At 38.2% G+C, this 23,515-nt stretch overlaps 1 protein-coding gene across 14 annotated transcripts in view; it reads right to left on the bottom strand.

Moving 5' to 3' along the window:
- The window catches only part of LOC105227165 (paired box protein Pax-5), a 199,033-nt gene that overhangs the window by 57,264 nt on the left and 118,254 nt on the right, over positions 1-23,515 (bottom strand). For all 14 annotated transcript variants that reach the window (XM_049459614.1, XM_049459617.1, XM_049459628.1 and 11 more), the window contains one exon: positions 22,289-22,728. In XM_049459614.1, the coding sequence (XP_049315571.1) occupies positions 22,289-22,728 (440 nt within the window). The remainder of the gene's footprint in view (positions 1-22,288; positions 22,729-23,515) is intronic.

Below are 23,515 nucleotides of genomic sequence, written 5' to 3'. Positions count from 1 at the left end.
GAAGCTCGTCCAAATCTCACTCTCGTCATGACAACCACTCAGCCGATTAATCAATGGGAGTTGATCCGCAGGTATACTCTTGCCGCACCACTCACCCCAACAAACATTGAGAAAGCAACAATCTACTGGGCAAAGTCAAGTCAAGCAGCGTATTTTTCACTTGAGTTGCATCAACTCAAGGCCAATCGTGCACTACCTGCAAATCATCCGTTTCACCGACTGACAGCATTTATCGACGAACACGGAGTCTTGCGAGTTGGTGGTCGACTCGCGAATTCCACACTCACGTACAATCAACAGCATCCAATTATTCTGCTAAGACACTCTACACTCACGTCATTAGTCATCTACAACGCACACCTCCGTACAGTGCACGGTGGCACTCAGCTAACGATGGCAGGAGTTCGAAAATCATACTGGATTGTCGGTGGAAAACCAGCAATCAAAACACTCATACTACGCTGTATGAAATGCGCTCGCCACAGGGAGGTTTCGTAAACGAGCACAGCAACTCATGGGCCAGTTGCCTACAGCAAGGGTTCAACCATCAAGAGCATTTCTCCACACTGCTGTGCATTATGCTGGAGTAATCACAGTCAAATCATGGAGAGGCCGAGGCGCCAAACAATTTAAAGGCTGGATATGTGTATTTGTTTGTATGAGCATATCAGCAGTGCACATTGAAGTGGCAACTGACTACACTTCTGACACATTCATTGCTGCGTACAGACGATTCACCGCACGCAGAGGCATCTGCCACACTCAAAAAATTATTCACTCAAGGATCATCAGAAAGCACATCGACCTCGCTTGACTCCTACTGGATGACGGCACTCAATGGCAATTCAATACATCTGCAGCACCCCCGTTGGTAGGTCTTGGATCCTACGGGATCAGGCATCCCAGCTGAGCTCTAAGCTACCGGGGGGGTCGGCAGGTCGCGGATAGCTGGATGGCCTGTAGTAGCAGGTTAGTTGCGAAATAAGTTACAACGAATAAGCAATCCCCGACGATGAGCGGCAGGAGTGGAGGATGCGGTATAAAAGCCAGCCAAGCCGATGAAACTCATGTGACAGAGGCGAATAGTTACCGCCTCTCTAATATATGTGACCGATCGAAACCCAGGCGCGACGGACTCACAGTGAGCGGCTTCCTGGTCAGCGCCTGTACACCATGTTAGGTGCGGCTGCGAATATGACCGGTCCATACCGGGGCGCACTGGGAGTCCCACGAAGCACCATCAGCTGTTTCCCACTGATGGTGTGAAAAGGGTGATGTGAGCTTGCTCTTCCGAAGTGTTAGCCACGATGTGTATCAGTAACCAGCCCCTTCGGGCCTTGGTCAAGAAGTGTCCATTGGGCGCAGAAGTAGTAGTCTGCGTTGCTCCGGGCGAGCGCCGGTTCGTCCGCGTATTCCGGGACCGGTAAAGCGAAGGACAGGCCTCAGGGAACTGGGGTAGGGGCATCGTCCCCGAGGGTACACCCGTTCCTGTCTATTTCGGGCCGCCTCCCTGCACACGATGCGCTGGTAAAACTGATTTATGGAGAAAACAAAGGAAAAAATTAACAACGACAACAACAATAGCATCAACAAAAATGTGGAGTACCCAGAGATGGATCCCTTTAAGAAGGCTTCGCGATTGGCCAAATCGCCTGTAAAAGTGCTATCGGTGGATAGACCAGCGCGAGCCAAATCTTCACCCCCGGCGCTGCAGGAAAATACGCCGTCATTAATGGGAGGACTACGCGAACGAGATCACATGACGGAATTAGGAGAAATGATACAGAAGATATCTGTTATGATGCACCCACCACAGCGCACCATCAACAACGTGAAGCTCCACGCATGTGCCAAGGAGGAGCACGCCCGACTGGGTGAATTAAAGCGTAAGGTGGCAAGCCATACAAAGGTTGTTGAAATAACACCTAAAAGGCCACGTGACGGCAAGCAAATGGGGAGAAGAACGCCCCCAAAAAAAACCAAAACCGCCCATGAAGTGCTATCGATGAGAACGATAGTCGATTTAACAAGTGAGGACAAAGGTAGCTATCCTAAAGATGTTAGAACGAAACCGGCCACAGACGAAGAATGGGTCACGGTCCAGAGTAGAACACAGAAAAAAAAGATTAAGAAGAATGCAAACACGACACAACGTCTCCGACCTGATGCTATCGTGATTGCAAAAGTTGGTGAAATGACATACGCAGACATACTTCGAACAGTCAAAACAAATGGGATACTGCAAGAACTTGGAAAAAATGTGACGAGAGTAAAAAAGACAGCCAAAGGAGAGATTCTAATTGAACTAAAGAAGGAGCAAACAGGAAGCACTGAAGAATACAAAGAAGAGATAAGCAGGATATTGGGCGACCAGGCACAAATCAAAACATTGAAGCAAGAAACCACAGTGGAGTTGCGGGACCTGGACGATATTACCACAAAGGATGACATAGTGGAAGCAATACGAGCATAAATTAAAGAACGTGGCCTCTTCAATGTATCAGCAATAAAAAGCATCAGAGCGGCCTACGCAGGCACCCAGATAGCAGTGATAAGTCTTCCTGCGCAAGAAGCAAAATATTTGCTACAGGCCCAGAAGATTAAGATCGGCTGGACAGTCTGCAGGATACGGGAGAAAGCTCAGCTGAAGAAGTGCTTTAGGTGTCTCGAGTATGGACATGTGGCGAAGGCGTGCAGAAACTTGGAAGACAGGAGCAAGTGCTGTATCAAGTGCGGAGAAGAGGGTCACTTTGCGAAATCCTGCACTAATAACCCTTTCTGCATTGCGTGCAAAAAGAATGGAAAAGCGAACACCGAACACCAAATAGGGAGCCGAAAATGTCCCATTTACATAGCAGCGTGCAGTAAAAACATAAGGTGAAGATCCTGCAAATAAACCTGAACCACTGTGAGGCGGCTCAGGAGCTATTAACGCAAACGGTACACGAATACACTATTGACGTAGCAATAATTTGTGAACAATACAAAAATAAAACGACTGACAAGTGGATCTCAGATACCACAAAAAAGGTAGCAATATGGGCATGTGGAGACAAAACGTTCCAGCACAAACCATTAACGGAAAGGGCCTACTACGCAAGAGCGAAAATATATGGGATCAATTTCTACAGCTGCTATATACCGCCAAGTATCCCACTTGACGAATATGAAAAAATACTTTACGAACTCGTGAAAGATGCAATGACAACTACCCAAAACATAATTGCGGGGGACTTCAATGCCTGGGCGATAGAATGGGGAAGCAAAGCCACTAACCCGAGAGGAAGGTGCTAGACGCTGTCCTGCTGAATACAGGAACAAAGAACACCTTCGAAAAGAATGGACGTGGATCCATTATTGACGTATCCTTTGCTAGCAGAGCATTAATTCGATCAACTGACTGGCGGGTAAGCGACACATATACCCAGAGTGATCATCAGGCTATATTAATAAGCATTAACAACCCCATACAAGGGCTACGCAGAACCACTTGTCGCCAAAGAGTGCAGTCCAAAGGATGGAGGATCGAAACACTTGACGAGGAACTTTTCCGATTTATGCTGGACGATACCCTGAAAGAAGATATTGATGTAGAACTCCAAGCCAAATTGCTTGTAGAACACATATCTAAAGCCTGTGATGCGGCTATGTCCAGAAGGAAGCAAACAGCCCATAGAAAGCCGGTATACTGGTGGAACAGTGAAATTGCTTTATTGAGAAGCGAGTGCCACAAAGCGAGGCGCCTATTTCAACGTTGCATAGGCAGCGACAATGTTACGAGGATGAGAGAAATTTTCAAAGAAAAGCGCAGGGCCCTCAAGAAAGCGATAAAGGCAAGAAAAACTTCTTGCTTCAAGATGTTATGCGAAAAAGTAGATGAAAACCCATAGGGAGAGGCGTACAAGATAGTGATGGGAAGGATAGGAGGAGGCAAGGGGCAAGCACCGACCTGTCCCTCATTGCTAAGAAATGTGGTAGAGACGCTATTTCCTAAGCAAAGCCAAGAAGGTGGAAGCTTATTTCTCGAAAAAGCAGAGCCCACAGATGCAGCACCAGTGAATGTGCTCGAAGTGCTACAAGCGGCTGAACGGTTCGGCAACTCCAAAGCACCAGGCCTGGATGAAATCCCAAACAAGGTCCTAAAACTCACGGTGAAATATAAACCAAAACCATTTGTGGAGCTATTTACACGATGCTTACGTGACGGAATATTTCCCAAAATATGGAAAAGGCAACGTCTAGTGCTATTGCAGAAAGCAAATAAACCAGCAGGGGAACCGAGCTCCTACCGTCCACTTTGCATGATCGACACAATGGGAAAAATGCTGGAGTGGATTATCTGTGTCCGACTAGAAAGTTACCTGGAAGGGGAGGCCTGCAGCCTATCAAATAACCAATACGGCTTTCGGAAAAAACGCTCAATTGTTGACGCAATTAAGAAGCTCACAGGTATTGCGGAAAAGGCCATAGAAGGAAAAAGATGGATGTACGGCAATAAACAATACTGCGCGGTCGTAACGCTCGATGTGAAAAACGCATTTAATTCGGCGTACTGGCCCCACATACTGCGTGTGTTACAGGCGAAAAAAATACCAAGTTACTTGTTGAGCATCATACTGAGCTATTTGTCCGATAGGCTACTGCTCTACGACTCAGACGAAGGTCCAAAAGAGTATACGGTAACTGGTGGTGTGCCACAAGGCTCCGTACTGGGTCCACTCTTGATATAGCGGCAACCATAGTGGCCAAAGAACTCCATCATATTCAAAGGATATGTAGTGAGACGGTAACAAAAATAAAACTCTGGCTAAACAGTTCAAAACTTCAACTCGCGGAACAAAAAACGGAAGCAGTGCTTATTTCGAGCAGAAAAAACTAGAGAATACCACTCTCAACATTGACGGACACAGCATTACAACACGATCAGCACTAAAGTACCTTGGTGTAATGATCGATGCGAGACTGAGCTACAAAACACACATTGAGAAAGCCTGCGAAAAAGCTGCCAGAGTAAATGCGGCCCTAACCAGAATTATGGCCAACATAGGAGGTCCAAGACAAAGTAGCAGAGCACTTCTGGCCAAGGTTAGCCAGTCAATTGTGATGTACGCCGCACCTGTATGGGGACCAGCGCTTATGCAAAAAAACCTATGCCAGAATGGCACAATCAGTGTTTCGGCTAAGCGCAATTAGAACTATTAGCGCATTCCGCACGGTATCTCATGAAGCCGCTAGCATTATATCTGGGATAATGCCGCCAGATATAATGGCTCGAGAACTGAAGCGGATCTATGACAAAAGCAAAAGTATAGGCAGAAAGCTGACAACGGCAGATCGAAAAGCGGAAAGACAAGAAAGCATGGAGGAATGGCAAAATCGCTGGAACACAGCAACAAAGGGAAGATGGACGCACCGATTAATCGGGAAAGTACAAGAATGGGTGGAACGAAAGCATGGCGAGACAGACTTTTACATGACGCAGTTTCTGACAGGACACGGATGCTTCAGAGAGTACCTGCATAGGTATGGTCATGACAATGGTGTTACTTGCTCTTTCTGTGGTACCAGTAGCGAAAATGCGGAGCACGTATTTTTCTACTGCCCGAGATTTACGTCAGAGCGCCAGGCCCTGGAGATAGAAGTGGCAGGCTGAGTAACACCTGATAACATAGTAAAGCATATGCTGCAAAACAGACGAGTATGGCATGCCATGGAGAGAACGACAGCTCTGATACTGCAAGAGCTGAGAATAGCCGAACACCAAAGAAGCAGTGAAGCTAGAGCCGCAAACAGCGAGCTAATGACGTGAGCCAGTAGGCTAAGCTGGTCCTGCGATGTAATGCCTAGCGGCGGTCCCGCAGGACCTTTCCATAAAGCTACAGATGACGGAGTTAAGGGTTTAGTACATAGGCGTGCTGTTCCGCAAGTCCAAGACAGTAAGATATTACTTATTAGGCGTGGTCCCGAATGAGGTGCACCTTTAGCTAGCAGTACGAATCGTGCATACTGCATACAACTAAGTATCAGTATCTATGAAAGATTCCCCCTCCGAAAACAAAAAAACAAAAAAAAAAAAAACACCTGCAGCACCGCACATGGGCGGCAAGTGGAAAGCAGCGGTAAAGTCAATCAAATTTCATCTCACTTGAGCACTTGGGGACACATGATACTCACTCGATGAAATTATGACTTTACTCACACAAATCGAAGCCATCCTCAACTCAAGGCCACTAGAACCACTCAGCCATGATCCTGAAGACCTCGCAGCACTCACGCCAGGTCACTTTTTGATCGGCCAAGCACACACAACACTTCCAGAACCTACTCTACAACCAAACAATATCACGCGACTATCACGATGGCAGATGATACATCATCAGTTTCAACAATTCTGGAAGCACTGGTCAACATCATACTTGCAACGTCAACTCGCTACGACGAAATGGTGGAACCCAAACAATCAATTAGAAATTGGCTCACTCGTATTACTCGCTGACGAGAGGTTTCCACCTTGCAAATGGCCACTTGCAAGAATCACTCAACTACATCCTGGCGCAGATGGATTCACCAGGGTTGTTACACTTAAAACTGCAACTACCACTCTCGTCAGACCAATCGCAAAGTTGCCAATCCTTAAACAGGGCAACAAAATCAAATCAGAAGCACGCTTCTGATGGCGGGCAGAATGTTACGGATTGCCAATGCATTCCCCATACTCTAGGCACACTATAAACGGAAAGAAGTCACATCTCGGGCTATTTTCAAGTCACTCGGACCACATCATTTCACGTGTGCAATCATAAAAGTCTTTTTAATTGGCTCATCTCGTGCATTAGTAATATATTTTGTAAGACAATCGTTATAAAAAAACCATAAAATTAATTGTAACAAAAGTTCAAAGGCTGTGAATAAAGTGAGGGCTGATTTACTAGATCAGTCTTCATGGTAATTAACGTGGGGTGCAACACCCAAAACCGGTGCACTCAATATTAAACTTTAATAATACTGAGTGCACAAAATGAAGAAAATTTTCTTTAGTTCCGGGTTTGGGTGTTGCACCCCACGTTTATTACCACGAGGACTGATCATCGAATTCCATTTGATTCCAGAACTCAAAAACTGTATGCGTTTTTCATCAAGTGAAGCGGTCATAACAGCTGTTGAAGCGTATTTTGCAGACCTTCCGGATTCTCACTTCAGGGATGGGATCCACAGATTGCGGGATCGTTGGAGGTAATACACTTGCTCAGGGAGATTATACTGAATAATAAAGTGTGTTTCGAATCATAAAATTGTGTGTTTTCTTATCAAACGACAAAACTTATTGAACAACGTGGTATTCAAGTAAGCGAAATATTATAAAACATATAAAAAATTTCACGCCTTATCAGGAACGAGCTGTATAGCTGCAGTAACTCAGAAATCAAAGATTTTAGCAGTAAAGCAGTGTCAAAAGATGCAAAGCTTTGATCCGCAAACTGTTCGTAACACACAACATGTAACAAAGCTGGTTATTATGGGTGAGTTTCTCGAAGTAAGCTGAAACTGAAGAGAGATTGAAGTTCGCCAAACTTAATGTTAATCAGACGGAATATTTCTGGAATAAGGTAATATTTAGTGACGAATCAAAATTTAATAATTGGTTCCGATGGTGCGCAAAAAATTTTACGCAAACAAAACAAAGCTATAGGAAAATAATATAATTAAGACTGTGAAACATGGCGACGGTTACATAATGATTTGGGGGTGCATTACAGCATCTGGTATGAGAAATCTCATTTTCATTGATGATAAAATGGGTAACCACTCATATTTGAAAATTTTAAAGGAAAATTTAGCTCCAAGCGTTGAGAAGTTGGGCTTTAGTGGGCGGTCATTCTTGTTTGAACAAGACAAGTGCAAGAATGGCTTATCTACCATTGTAAGCAATTAAAAACACCTCCGCAACCTCCAACAACTAACCCTATAGAGCATATTTGGTATCTACCGAAAAAAACAAAAACGGACTCACCATATAACTTCGAAATGTTTACTTAAAGAGGCCCTACGTACAGAATGAGCAAATATAACTTCAAGAAACAGTTATTCAGGCCGAAGGAGGTTTAACAAAATATTAGAATTGAAAAAATCGGATTCAAAACAATAGTTTGCATATGTGTGCCTAAACATTTTTTATGTAGAATCTTTAATTTTTTTGATATATAATCGCTAAAAATATGTAAAATAGTTTTTGCCTTTGCCGAGACATGTGATTTCACCAAAATATGGGCGGTGCTACGATCATCTTCCAATTTTCACATAGGTACCAACAAACCCCTTCCATACCATTCCGTTTTAACGTTTCTGGCGTAATTAGTTATTGATTTATTGCGCTTTTCGTAGTTTTTTAATCTTACCGTTATATGAGAAGTGAGCGGGATTATCTTCCGATTTCATCCATTTTCCTACTGTGGGCATGAGATCTTTTAACATTTGTGCCTAGCGAATTTGACTATTGTAGCTTTAGTGGCTTAGAAGATACATATGTACGTTAAACTTATTAGAGGACGGTCCACGCCCACTTTTTCAAAATGTTCTGCCTACAGGTTGCCTTGCTACTGCGATCTTCTGTACCAAATTACAGTTTTATATTTTAATCTTGTGCTTAGTTATGGCTCCTTATCGGTTTTCGGTAATATGTGGGCGTGGTAGTGGTCCGATTATGCCCATCTACGAACTCGTATATTTTTTGTAATAAGAAGCCAGCATACCAGGTTTCAAGTTACTCAAGTTACAGCTTGAACGGACGGACGGACGGACAGACAGAAAATCACCAGGATTAATATATGTATACAACCCTATGTCTATCTCGCTTAGTTTTTAGTGTTAATCGTTAGGTAAACAAAACTATGATACTATGTAGCAACAGGTTGCAAGAGTATAAAAAAACAAGAATAACATGCATAATATTAGGTTTGGCACAACCGAAATAGTATTATACAAATTAAAAAAAAAAAAACAAGTAAAGAAGGGTATAAGCGAACATTTCATAATATTGCCACTTGCAAGGGTTAAAGCCGGGCTAATACTTTCAGGCACATAAGGCTTGTTAGTTATATTGAGTCTATGGCGAGTTTTAAACGGCTTTTATTCATTTTAAGCACACAAATTTACCGATGTTAGAAAAGCACCATCTCTCAATTTTATTAAAATAACTCACATATTAGCGAGGTATAAAGTCACCCGGAAGTTCGAAAATCTTTAGATTAGGTAGTCCCCATATAGAAGTGTTCATAAATATATGAACATGACACTTTATTTCTTAAGGTAGAATTATATGTAGAAAATTATATTTGTGACACAAGTAAATTAATATATAAATATACACATGTAAAAAATAAATGAAATAAACAGAAAATACAGTCCACTAAATGTCAAGTGCAATGGTAAGCAACAAAATTGTAATATGAAACTTGCTCATAAAAATGTGAAAATCATTGCCTATTGAATAAATCACATAAATTAGTATATACATAAAACTAAAACAAACATACATACTCCAAATACTAATGCACACAAGCAGCAACTGATAACAGAATATCTATGGTGTATACCAGAGTCCTGCACGAGTAATTAAAAAAGTAACATGTTAGCAAGCGGCGATGCCGATGCGGCGAGTACACGCTACGTAACGGTACTTTGGCATCGTGGGCATCGGCATCGAGGGTATCGGCATCGCGGGCATCGCCGATTACTAACATGTTACCAGTGGTCGGCATTTCTTAGAACAATTGTGGAAACTAACTTCACACGTACGCTTACGCTCTATCGCAGAGCCGCTCAAAATTTTTCATGCCTATACTCGGAGTATAGGCAAGCAAATGCAGTCGAAGCATGTACGCTATGACGCTAATTCTGCCAGCGTCAAAAATACACTCGAAATACAGGAATTCAGTTTCGAATAAGCATATAGAGGACTTAATGAGAATCAAAACTTACGATCTTGAAGTCGATATGGAAAAAATCATGGAAAGTTAAAAAAATTAACTTAAAATTATTGTTGTTCTTAATTGCTTTTTTAATCAAAAACCATAATTTTTTATTTTTTTCTAAATTTTTAATAACAAAATAACCAAATAGCACGATTTCACTCAGTGTACTAAGCAAGCGCGCGCACACAATCATACGCTAGCAGATATCAAATGTGTGATTGTATGCGTTGGTAAATAAATTGCGCATTATTTTGAGCGGCTCTGCTCTATCGTTCAGTCGTTGTCGAGCCAGCAACGACAACATCATGTAAGACTATAGCGTTTCATTTGCCATTGACGATACCAGATAGTAATCGTACGATGCCACGATGCCGCGATGCCGATGCGCAATGTTACCTTCGCATCGTGGTAATCGTCAGAAGTGTTACTTAGTAACGTAATCGTACGATGCCTACCTTAATCGTGCAGGCCTCTGGTGTATACGTATGTGTATAAATACGTTAGATAGGAGTCATACCATATTAGTGGCAAAACTTAATGTATCTGACCTGTTTAGTTACCCTTTTGTTTTGCTTTGAACAGTTTCCTACTGTACCGTGAGCATAGTTATGTTTCGATTTCATCCATTTTCACACTGTTGGTAAGAGTTTTTATAATATTTGCGTTAGCTGAATTTGGTTGATGAAGCGTGAGTGGTTTAAGAGAAAAAAGACGCCCACTGTTTTAATATACTTATTTTACCTACAGGGGCGCTTTGTTACTGCAATCCGGACGCGAACGGACGGATGGACAGACAGACAGCCCGTTAGGTGAAAAAAACTATTATACTCGTACTCTGTAGCAAATTGCAGCAGTATAAACTAAGTAAGTTTATTTGAGTTGCCACCAGCACACATACGAATATATGATTTTACGTACATATGTATATACATATGTACATATATATTAAAAGTGTATAATACAACCTGGCTATGAAACCGTTGATATGTAATATTTTGAAAGGCTTTTAGTGTGCACGTGCTCTACGGTAAATGCAATAATTTTTCATGTATTGTCATTTCTCAACACATTATTCCTAATTCGGGACTTTTAACGTGCTTCCACGAATGGTTGCCAATTTTTCTCCTAAAAATTGTGATTTGCATTTTGAAAGATTAAAATCTTTAAAAACTTTATCAAAGGAATAGTGCCTACAAACAAACAAATGGATTTATAAAATAAAATACTCCTACCATACATGAATGAAATAAAATATTCGGATCCTAAGACGGGCATAAGATGGGCCATTTTAGGGTATAAATATTTTTTAAACTCACATTTAGAATTTGATTTACTTGACGTTTAAATCCCATTTTTATTTATCGAAAGACACAGTATAAACATACCCGTTAGAGAGCACTAGACACAACAAAATATATCCATAACATAGTATAATTTCACAGTAAGGGCGTAAAACCAAGGACTCCTCCAATTAGTGGCTCACTATGTTAACGTTCGGTTGGAGACATCAAAAAGCGTCCTGTCGTACTTCGGAGTGCAGTGTTCTGACAAGTCTGAAGCTTCTTCATCTGCGTACCACCGCATTCAGACGATCATATTGGTGCGGCGTAGTTGAGGACCGCCCGGCCGATTGCCTTGTATGTTGCCAACAACGTTTCTTTGTCCTTTTCCCATGTGCTGCTGGCTAGAGACTTGAAGATTTTGTTGAGGCTCTGTACTTTGGCGATAATTGCGGTCGTATGAGGAGTGAAGGAGCATAGATTATTAAAAGTTACACCTAAAATCTTAGGATTATTGACAGTCGGAATCTTGAAGCCGTCGACTGTAGGTCGGTGTGATATTAAGTCTGTACTCCTTCGTCCCGTCCTTCATTTGTTAATATGGTCGCTGTGGATTTGGTGGGAGAGAGTGTTAGGTTTCGTGCGGAAAAGAAGCGAGAAAAGTCGGAGAGATAACCGTCTACCTTTGAATACATGCCATCGATTCCATTGCTCGACGTCAATATCGTGCAATAATCAGCGTATGAGGTTATGGAAATTCCCTCTAGTGGCTGTGGAAGATTCGAGATTTAAAGTTAACAATAGTGGGGAGAGGAACCCCTTGATTAATTCTTCTCAGTTTAGAATTTTTTCCTCGAAACAGTACAGTTGACTGAGGACCGTACTAGTGAGTGCTGTAATGCCAGTATAAAAAATTAAATATTTTATAGCCCCCTTTGGTTACAATAGTCTTATGCAGGGGTGGGCATATTAGCCCTCAGTGGCATTTTGCCCGTGCGGGCACGAGTGCACATTTTGATGGCTAGGTGAGGGGATCATCGCGGGCAAACATGAAGTGAGAGCAACGTATTTTACCACTCCATATTTACAAATGAGAGCGTATTTTCCCACACCATGTTTACAAATGAGAGCAACGTATTTTTCCACACTATGTTTACAAATGAGAGCGCGCGCATATATGGGAAGTTGCACTGTGGGTAATAACTGTAAAACTGCCTAACAATTTTAAGTTTCTTTGTAACTACTATAAATTTATAAAATGTAAGACAAATAACAAAAGGTATAATAAATATTTTATTTTAGTAATCATTTTTTTAATATGTCTTTATATCAGCATTTAATTTTGTTTATTTGAAATAATAAATTATATGTTTGGTTTAATCTCATTTGCTATAGCTACACGCATTATTGTACCAAAATTTAAATCAGATAACCTACTTCTTATTTTAGATACTTTGTATAATTTTCGAAGCAAAAAGTTTCAAACCAGGTTATTTCTTTAAACTTCCTTATAAAAAGTAATTTCAATAATAACTTCAGTTTATGAACCACTGTTTCTTCAAACACATATCGCTCATTTGCTGCAAGACCGGCATAAATCAAAAAACGTGATTTTTGAGTTAATGCTGCAGAATTGTTCGTTATATCATACTTCATGTTGAGTGAAAAATCCATATGAATACCTCTTATATGCTCCGCTTGAGAAGAGAATATATTTCCTGTTTTCCATGTAAGGTTGGAGTAAGTTGAAAACTTTAAACGCGTTTTCTGGCGAATCGATTTTTTTGACTTATGCCGGTCTTGCAGCAAATGAGCGATATGACCTTATCTTATGAGAGCGCAATGTAAATAATTACCCAACAACCCTTCTACCACCCGCCAATCGTAGTATTTCAAACGGCTTGGGGTTTTCTCCGTAGAAACGACTCAGCTGATTGCTCTCTCACACAGCAGGGATGACAGGCTCGATATACTGTAGTAATTATAAAAATTGGCTTCAATATATTTGAAATTTTCTTAAAATAACTCAAATTTAGAATCGAATGATATTATTTACAAATATATAATATAGTTTTAATAGTTTGATTTCAGTTTTGATATTTTATATTATGAAAAATTATAATTGAAAACTTAGATGTGTACAAAACTACATATGCGTATTGAGTAATGGCAACATTGTTCAAATGAAAACGAGAATGAAACGCTTGCAGCTCGTAGCGAAGTGAGAAGATGTTTCTGCCTTTAGCGTTTGTACTCTATTTGTGTGCTTAGCCGCTCTCAATCAATAATGCCATACCGCGCAAATATATTTTTATTTGATGATTTCTTATATTTTTGAAAATATGTGTTCTCTTTCTATAGCGCATATTATTCTTTTAATACATTTCCAGAGGCAACATAGATTTTTAAAATTTAACAAAACAATTATAGAAAAAAACTTCAATTCTTTGAATATTTTGATAAAACAACCAAACTGAAAATATCACAAGTCATATATTTATATATGCATCTTCATTAAATGGAACTGCAATATGTTTAAACACAATATATGACAAATGTCGCTTGCAGTCTGTCGCACTCTACTTGTTCAGAGCGTAACTGTCAATTTATTGCCATTGCCGTTAATTAATTAAATAAATTATTTTAAAGTAACGATTTATAATTGAATATTTATGATAGTAATAAAAAAGTCGTACTTTAAATATTCATTAAATATACACTTTTTGCACTATGATTATTATTATTATACATATTTTATAATTAAATTTTTACCATTTTGTATTTTATTTTGTTTCTTTTAATAGGCGTAAATGTTGGCTCAAACGTTTGGGTGTTTTTGAAGATCTGAGTGAAAAAATACCTAAACACATTTTTGCGTGCGAGCGGCATTTTTCCAATGAAATGCGTAACGCAAAAAAATTGCGTCCGAGAGCCGTTCCGGACATAAATTTAATTAATGAGCTAATATTTAACGCCCCAAATTCTGAAAATATAATTGAAATAGGCGTTGAAGATTTTTTCTCCAAATGGAAGGATCTGCCTCAAATGCAAACGGTGCATCGAGGCAGCTGCTTCCACTCTCAGAAAGGGAAGACCGCGAAAATATTTTAGATCCTCTGCCACTTCTTGAGGAGGAACTAGTAAAGAGTAGTGAAAAAGCCGCGCAAACAGGTAGGGGTCTGACAGCAGGGACAGATAGAAAAAAAAAATTAAGAGAAGAGAATAGGATTTTAAAAATAAAATTGGATGAAAAAGAACAGGAGAATAGGAGTTTAAAAGCTCAGTTGGTCCAAATGGCAACTGAATTAGAAAGATGTAGGGACATGTTAAGAAGTAGTTCATTTAGGGAAGAGTCAGATCCTCTTGAGATAGTTTGCAGCAAAGTTCCTCCTCAGTTAGGTGCTTGTATTAGGAGTAGTTTTTTAAATAGTAGTCGCCAAAATCACGGTCGGCGATATGATAGTTTTTTTTAAACTTTAGCTTTGGGTGTATTTTTTTGTCGCCAATCGCTTACCGCTACCTAAAGCACCAACTTAGTTTTCCCTCAGAAAATACCTTACATAATTTTGTCGCAGATTGGCCTCGTTTCCCTGGTTGCACCCAAAGCAGCATAAAGTCTTTACAAATTAGGAGTAAGGGATTTTCTTTCGAACAAAAGTTCATATCAGTTTCTTGTGATGAAATGTCACTGAAATGTCATTTGCAGTATGATAGGAAATTTGATAGGGTGATAGGTCTTGAAGATTATGGCGATGAAAATCGCGCATCTAGAATAGCCACAACTGCATTGACCATAATGGTGCAAGGTATTGGTGGGGAACCTTGGTCCCACCCGTTAGCTTATTTTTTATTAGAGGCTCATGTAAAGGGGATGTCCTCAAGAAATATATTCTTGAAGCCATTACCCAACTTCAAAATATAGGGCTAGTTCCAATTTTAAAAATTTAGCTAATTTGTTAGGTGTTTCAATGTCACGGCCGTTTTTCAACGTTAATGGTAAGGAAATATGTTTTTTTTACGATAGCCCCCATTTATTAAAATGTAGTCGAAACTGCTTACAAAATATGAAAAATAAAGTTGATTTTAAAAATAGTCGCGTATGTTGGTCAGACATAGTCCATTATCGAGTTATCGGTGTGCGCACAAATTAACCGATGCTCATATTTACCCCAATACCTTTCAAAGTTAAGTGTTAAGTAATACGGTCGCTTCAGGTACGCTTTCTCTTTACAGCTCGGGAGCCTTAAGCTCAAAAAGTATGAGCTTTATTAATACCGCGGATTTCGTTTCTTTTTTCAATAAATTATTCGATATCTTTAATAGTAGTTTCACTGAGGCCATTGTACCCACTAAAAAAGTTTTATAAGTTCCCCAGAGCAAAACCAGTTTTTAGATGAGGCAGAAAAAGTTTTGAAAACAATTCGGGTCGTAGATGAGTTAGGAAACCACACAACGAATAATTTCAATTTTATAAAGGGGTGGTTAATTAATATTAATAGTTTAAGACGATTGTGGCGATTGCTGTCACACTCAGGATTTCCTTACCTGAAGACAATACGACTATGTCAGGACAGCTTAGAGGATTTTTTTGGTCAGATTAGAAGTAGGGGAGGTACTAGAGTTACACCTTTCATGTTCTCTAGTTTATTTAGGAAGTCATGGGGTTTACGTTACGTAAATATCGTAACAAAAGGTAACTGTGAGCTGCCTTTAGAACCCGAAGCCACAGTTATTTCAGAACATAGCCATAATGTTCTTCTTAATGTATGCAATGATTCCGTTTTAAGTGACCTTTCTTGGCAGGATTTCCAGGGTTTACCACGGCCCGAACACTCCATTGTTAGATCCATTACTTTAGATAGTAGTTTAGAAATTAGCTTTTTAAAGGAAAATGCTTTTAGTTATTTTTGCGGCTACCTTTATTTGAAAATTTTTAAAATGCACACATGCCTCCTGCCATCACCTTATTTAGGAGATGAAATTCCTACTGATGAATTCATCTTCATACATCAAAACCAGATCGATAAATGCAGCTTAGTAAAGCCGCCTCAAGAATTTGTTGCATTTATTAATAATTTAGAAATAAAATTTGTTGAGGAATTTGACAGAAATTGTCATAAAATAGGATTAGGAGAAATTCTTTTTGCTAAATTAAAAGATATTAGGCCCTTCTTGTGTTGTGAAGACTGTGACCCAAAGGTCTTTGGTATTTTGTGACGAAATTTTTAAATAGAGATTTATCTTTACCCAATTTTAAGAGTAAAATTTTATGTGTTTCACATTTGCAGTTTTTATCTTCCTTTTTTAGTGGTTGCAATGAGCTAAATATTTTATACTAAAATAAGATTTTTTAAGCAGATTCGCATTAAGAGGCTCTAAAGTTAGAACGTTTAATAGAAAGTTTTTAATAACAAGTTAGAATTTGGGGTTTAAATATTGGCATTTGTATATATATATCTTTATTTTTATAGTTTTAAGTATTATATTAATATACTGTGATATGAAGTGATATTGTTTTCGTTATTTTTTTTTTTATACTATTATATATGAATTGTTATCGTTTTTTTTTTTTTAATTTTTTTATGTAAATAAATTTTTAATGGGCGATATAGGCCTACTGGGGAACCGAGCACCCAAAAATAACTTCGGTAACACGCCCTTTTGCATACCTCATAGGTGGAGTGGAAAATGCGAATTGGGTGTTTTATTTAAAATGCCCAAAAAATAGCTTTTTTTCTGATCTGGCTACAATGAAAAATGTCATAAAAAACGTTTATTTTGGAGGCGCTCTCACACTGGAATAAGTTGGACATCCCTTTATTCCTGATTCTGCGATGAACATTAAGTTGCGGAGGAATGTAATTGATTTTTTTCGCAACTTCTTATGCCCTTCCCTCCGTACACTGATATTCCCCTCATTTAGCCCCCGAGCGCACTTTGCTAACTTTTCGGGCAAAAATGTGCCCATCCCTGGTCTTATGCATACATATTTAGTTGATAAAATTGGGTCTCATTGGGTATCATTTGGATGGACAGTGGTTAAACTTTTTTCTTTGCGATGGTGTTAATTATTACTACCAGGTTATTCAATAAGTTGTATCATTCGATAAGAGAGGGTGTTGCTGCTAGCCCAACATATTTTTCTTTTGTTGATACTCGTACACTCTTCGTATGTACGTATGTGATGTTTCATTTCAATCTGTCAATTCATTCTTACAAGCCATTTAGTGTTGCCGTGTCACAATATTTTTTTACAATGCCAAAAATTTAAAATCGTGCAGTGATAAAACTCTTATTTTTGGAAGGTGTATAATGATTGTTCACTTACAATTAGAACAGTTGAAAAATGAATAGCTGACCGATTGACGATTCATGTGAAATACGTCCAAAAAGCGCATCAACACCAGAAATCGTAGCCAAAATACAGTATATGGGTTTGGAAGATCGTCGATTGACTGAGAGAGATTTAGTAGAGGCTCTACACATCTTATTAGGCTGTGTGAAATTTTGGGTTTTAGAAAGCTGTTCCGCATTCGCTAACAATGGAACAAAAACGCATTGTGGATTTTGTGCGTCGATTCATCACTATGGATGCGACTTGGGTCTATCGCCATGATCCTGAATCAAAACAAGAGGCTAAAAAGTCAACCTGGTTGTTCGGCTTCGAAACGAGTTCGGGTCCGGATGAGATGTGAGAGAAATTTTGTTTGTGGATTACTTTCAAACTGGTAAAACAATTAATTCTAAATTTTATTGCAAACTTTTGGACCAATTGAAAGAAAATATTCGTAAAAAATCCCGGTTTGCAGAAGAAAAATATTCTTTTTCATCAGGATAATGCACTGTGTCACAAGATCATTTTGACAATGGCTAAAATTCGGGAATTTAAGTTGGAATTGTTGAAGCATCCACCGTATTCATCAGATTTGACCCCTAGCGACTTCCGTTTGTTTACAGTGTTTATGCGTGGCAAGCGTTTTTCAACAAATGAAGCGCTCATAACGGTTTTCGAAGCGTATTTGCAGACCTTCCGGATTCTCACTTCAGGAACGAGATCCACAGATTGAATGATCGTTGGAGCTAATATACTTGCTCAGGGATATTATACTGAATAATAAAGGTTATTTTGAATCATAAAATTGTGTTTTTCATATCAATCGACAATACTTATTGAACAACCTGGTATTTCTTAATCTTAATTACGGAATTTATGTGACATTGCTAATAAAGCATTAATTTACTAGTATCTAATTGAACCTTTTCTTATATAGCGAGCGAATTTTACATGTTTTATTCATAAAGCAATGTTTATAGTTGTGTATTTCTTACTTTGCACTTAATGAATTTCACATGTGCCATAAACAATTATTGCTAAATGTTCAATTTTGTCACACTCTGGTGAATACTATTAGTTCTGTAATCCAATTATAAAGCGTTGTTCTTTTCTGAACTACATACCCTCCATTACTCTATTATTAAAGCAATAAAAATGATATCTTTATATTAATCTTAGATACATATGCCCACATATCTCATTATTACTCATTGAAAAATACACTAGTGGCGATGCAATGCTTACCACTTTTTCGCACTTTTTCTTTCGTTCGGGGTTTTTTTCAATTTTGTTTTTTTTATTATGTTTTTAGTAAGCATAAGTAAACTAAATTACATTATCTAATTATAATTATAAATTTTGATTTATTACGTTTAATGATCAAAACATAAACTACCTTTTCTATGCTTATACATAAGCGGCCGATTTTATTGTTTTTAAAGTAATAACGCCACCAAACTTCGTGTTTCAATTAAAAAAAAAAAATAAAACATTAACCCTGGCCGAGACCAATGGTCTGATACACTTAGTCGAGACCAATGGTGCTTGGCTAAGCCCCCATGTGTTTACATACATTTGTATGGAAATACGTGTTGTATTTACGCTCATATATGTACAATATAGATACATTTTTGAAATGCCTTGTTCACGCTTGGCGTGGCAATAGCGTTCACAAAAATGTAACATTTTGAGAAAAATTACATTTTTCTTAACCTTTTAAAATGCTTCAGGAAATGTATAACTCGCCCCCAAGGCCCCACCGGGGGCGTTTCAATAGGCGAAAATAGGTTTTCACCATGTCCCCCCTTTGTTTCACTACAGTTGGGAGGGTTTCGGGCCGGGGGAAATCAGAACAATTTTGCGAGTTAGTTCACCCCTGGGGCTTTCAGGAAAGCCCTCAACTTCCCCTCTATCCCTGCCAGGGGCGTGGCAATAGCGTTCACAAAAAATGTAACATTTTGAGAAAAATTACATTTTTCTTAACCTTTAAAACGCTCTAGCGGCTAAAGTATTTGATCTAGATAACATTTAAATCAATTTGGACATGTAACGAACATGAAAACAGATAAATCAACCGTGCGAAGTGATAGAAACATACCAAAGTTCATATATTTTTATACAAAATATATGGGGCCTAGCCAAGCACCATTGGTCTCGACTAAGGTGTAATATTATAATATCTTTTTTTCGTCCTTTTCGATACGATATCCTTGAATTTTTTTTCTGAATTCTATAGACAATAAAATTCTAGGAAGCTACCTGGAAGCACAAGCTCTAAATATATTTAAATAACATTTAAAAACAAAATATGCCTGGCCAGACCCGTTGGTCTCGACGAGGGTTAATTTCAATTAAAAAATAATAAATAAAAAAAAATAAATATATAATGTTTTAATCGCATGTCAGTCTCTTACTTTCGAGCTCATTTTGTAAAGCTCAATAACTTTCAATGTGTTTTGTTTTTAATTTTTAATAGTTTTAATAAATAACACGCCATTAAGTTAATTCTAAACAAAAATTTTCTATACCGCAAAAGTACCGCTGGAAAGTGTTGTCAAATATGCTCAACACTTGAAAATTTTGAGTGGCCACGAGTGTAAATCGAAATTTTGAATCCTTAAATACTACAGATTCGATATGTTGCAGAGAAAAGTGGCAGATGCAATATTCCGTTGGCTGTACAGCTGTACAGATATTTACGAATGTGAACACAGAAAATATTAAAATATACATACATATGTATATACTATTACTATATACTATATAAGTATATACTATATATGTATATTTCTTTAGTAACAAAGTTAATACTCGTAAGGACCTAGTTTAACTACTAACTTTCTTACGAAGTTTATGACACCCAGAAGGAAATGTCGGAGACTTCCTAAAATACATTTACTCGTATACATATGTATAAGTATTTACAAAAATAATTCTATGACGAGTTGAGTTGATTTGGACATTCCAGTCTGTTTGTTTATCTATCTGAAATAAAAAGCTATCTTCACGAAACTTAACATGGATTATTGTCCAAGGAAACGATACAATCTCCAAAAAAAAATATATAGATCGGACCACTATAGCATTCGGTGCAACCGTAAATAAACTCACTAAGTTTGTAACACGCAGAATGGTCAGAACGACGAGCTGAGACAATTTAGCCATGATAACGGTCTCTATATCTATATGCAATTAGTCCCTCAGTAATTGTACACGTATTTTTTCCAAGAAGCTGCTCATTTGTCTGAACCGCCCTCACTACTGTAACATACATATAGCGTTTGTATATGGGAAGGATATTATAACTAACGTTTTTTTTTTGCTACAGATTATTCTAATCTTGTTCACCTAATATATACAACCTAAAACTAATCGAGATAACTATAGGACTTTCGAACCACTATTAATCGAGAACTTGTGAAGTACCGTAACTAAGCACTAGATTAAATGGTGGAATCATATATCTTAGGAACAACTTGACCGAGTTGAACCACATTTGGTGTGTGAGATTATTTTTGAAACATTTCTGTTAGCTATTGTGAAAATGGGTGAAATCGGATGACAACCACGACTACTTTCCATTTAATAAACTTTTAAGTTGTCAGAGTAAATATTTGCAGAAATAGTGCTCTCAAGGTATTTTATCTTATGCACAAAATCGAAATCGTCCATAACTTGTGCCAAAATTGGTAAAATCGGATCACAACCTCCTAACTTTCGGTTCATTTTATACCGCATCTATCGGTCAAGATGTAAGAGACCTTTCAGAAATTCAGAAGGAATCTCTTTCTGATAACAGTGTATGTTTGATATAAAGTTTTGCCATGGGCCTAAAACTGTTTCGCAGGCTTTGATCCTTGTAAGTTGCAAGAGTATGAAATGTTACATTACATCGGAACTTAGCCCGTCCTTACCTGTTATAATCTGAAAATATACAAAATGTAGAACAGTTTTCTGATAAAAATAATTTTTATTAAAAATTTTTAACTAAAACATGTTATCCAAAACTCAGACCATCCATTTTTATTAAATCTCTCCGTAATGCAATTTTAAAGATATCGAACTACCGCAATACAGCTTAGAGGTTCACACATATGCCAGTATTATACTTGTACTTATACGCAGCATTGTGTGGCATATGTCAATACAAATAATTTTTATAAGTGTGCTCTTAAGTACTTTTATGAAAATTACTGAAGCGACAAGCGATTGCTTAAGTATACTCATCAAGGGCAGTTTGCACGTAGCCTTTCACAACCGCGTTCATGTTAGAACATATGTATGTTTGTATGTACTATATGTAGATTATTTAGTGGATAAAATATAGTTTTGATTAGCATACATATAGTATACATATAAATTAAGAAGTGATATTAAAATAAGGTACATACATATGAACGAAGTACAATATATAGTGCGAGATACAAGGTTCAATTAGGGATAATTAATAGTAATAGTGAAATTCTATATTTTATTCGGCATGCGATTTATAAATCTTTAGCGAAAGTATACAGCCGAAAGCCTCTGCTGCTAGCGCTGCGTTTGCTTTAGTTTATATGATAATTAATTATTATGTAAGCTTTGTATAAATAAATAATTAAATAAATCTTTAGCGATTCTGTTTTCTTGAAAAAAAAAAACAGTGAAATGTAGCTACAATATACATATACAAACACAGCGTATGTTTTGGGATGAAAACTTACCATGATCGTCGATACGTTTTCTTTTAATGCAAATTCCATTTGGATCTGTAGAGTGGTGTATACCCAGTATCCCATTTATACTATATCCCGTTGATCGGTGTTCTACGCCGTTGTGATTATTAGTGGCATTTACATTTAGAGTTGGGGTTGTTGCCGCTGTATTAAGAATATTTTGTTGCTGGTGTTGTTGTAAATGTGTCACCGCTGCTGCAACAGTGGTGGCTGGTGCATGTGCTATAACTGATGTCGTGTTAGTATTTGAGTTAGTAGAGCTATTTTGTTGCTGATGGTGACTCAAATCATTCCCATTGCTTTCCACACTATCCATTGCATTGTGATTGGAGTTGCCGCTGTTACCTGCAGAACAGCCGCTGTTGTGTTGTTGTGCTTGATGGTGGTGGACATGTTTTGCTTTCTCTGCGGCCTTGTTTCGAACAATTCTACAAAGAGATTGTCGCAATATTTTTAAATTAGAACTAATAACCTTCAGTGATTCTGCAATAGTATTCCCAAAGAATATCAACTCAACTGATAAATGTAACGGTTATTACTGACCCTATGTCTACGCAGACCGTAAACAAAATTGTACCCATGGATGCAATAGCAAATGAATAAAATTAAGTTCGTCCTCCTTGGAGCGGTAATGAAAATGCGATAAATCTCTAACGAGACGTTATAAATATTCGTTTCAAACGTTTAGTTGAATGGATGTGATATATACATACTACATATATGTTAGGGGGAACTTTATAATTTTGTACTTGCAAGTCAAATTTTTTTCTTTGCGGGGTGTCACTTATGATGGAAATAATTAATAACTTTTAACTTTTGGGGAGGGAGTTGAACTCTCCGCAGTAGTTTGTCCTCGGGTTTGTAGTTAGAGCGAAAGATGTTTTCACTGGAAATTGAAGCCGTTTAAATGGGATTGGCAAATTACTAGAGATCATCGGAATCCTCGGTATATGAGCTCGTCCGGTGATAATGGTTGCTACAATCGTTCTTCTATTCTTTAACAAGCAGCCTCGTCTCGTTACACACATGGAGGACTTAAATTCCCCGAAAACATAATTGGTATTTAAATTTTTAAAGCCCATTAATGTGGAGGCAGTCCAGAAGGGTTAACGAATTTAAAAACTCCTTGGGATTCGATATTAGTCATGGTGTCTAACGATTTGAATTTTTTATCATTCCTGGATGACACTATTGCCATACAACACAACCAAAAAA

This window comes from Bactrocera dorsalis, chromosome 6 (genome assembly GCF_023373825.1).
Source record: "Bactrocera dorsalis isolate Fly_Bdor chromosome 6, ASM2337382v1, whole genome shotgun sequence".
Classification (NCBI taxonomy): Eukaryota; Metazoa; Arthropoda; class Insecta; order Diptera; family Tephritidae; genus Bactrocera; species Bactrocera dorsalis.
The sequence above is the reverse complement of the archived record's forward strand: the minus strand, read 5'-3'. Positions and strand labels throughout refer to the sequence as shown.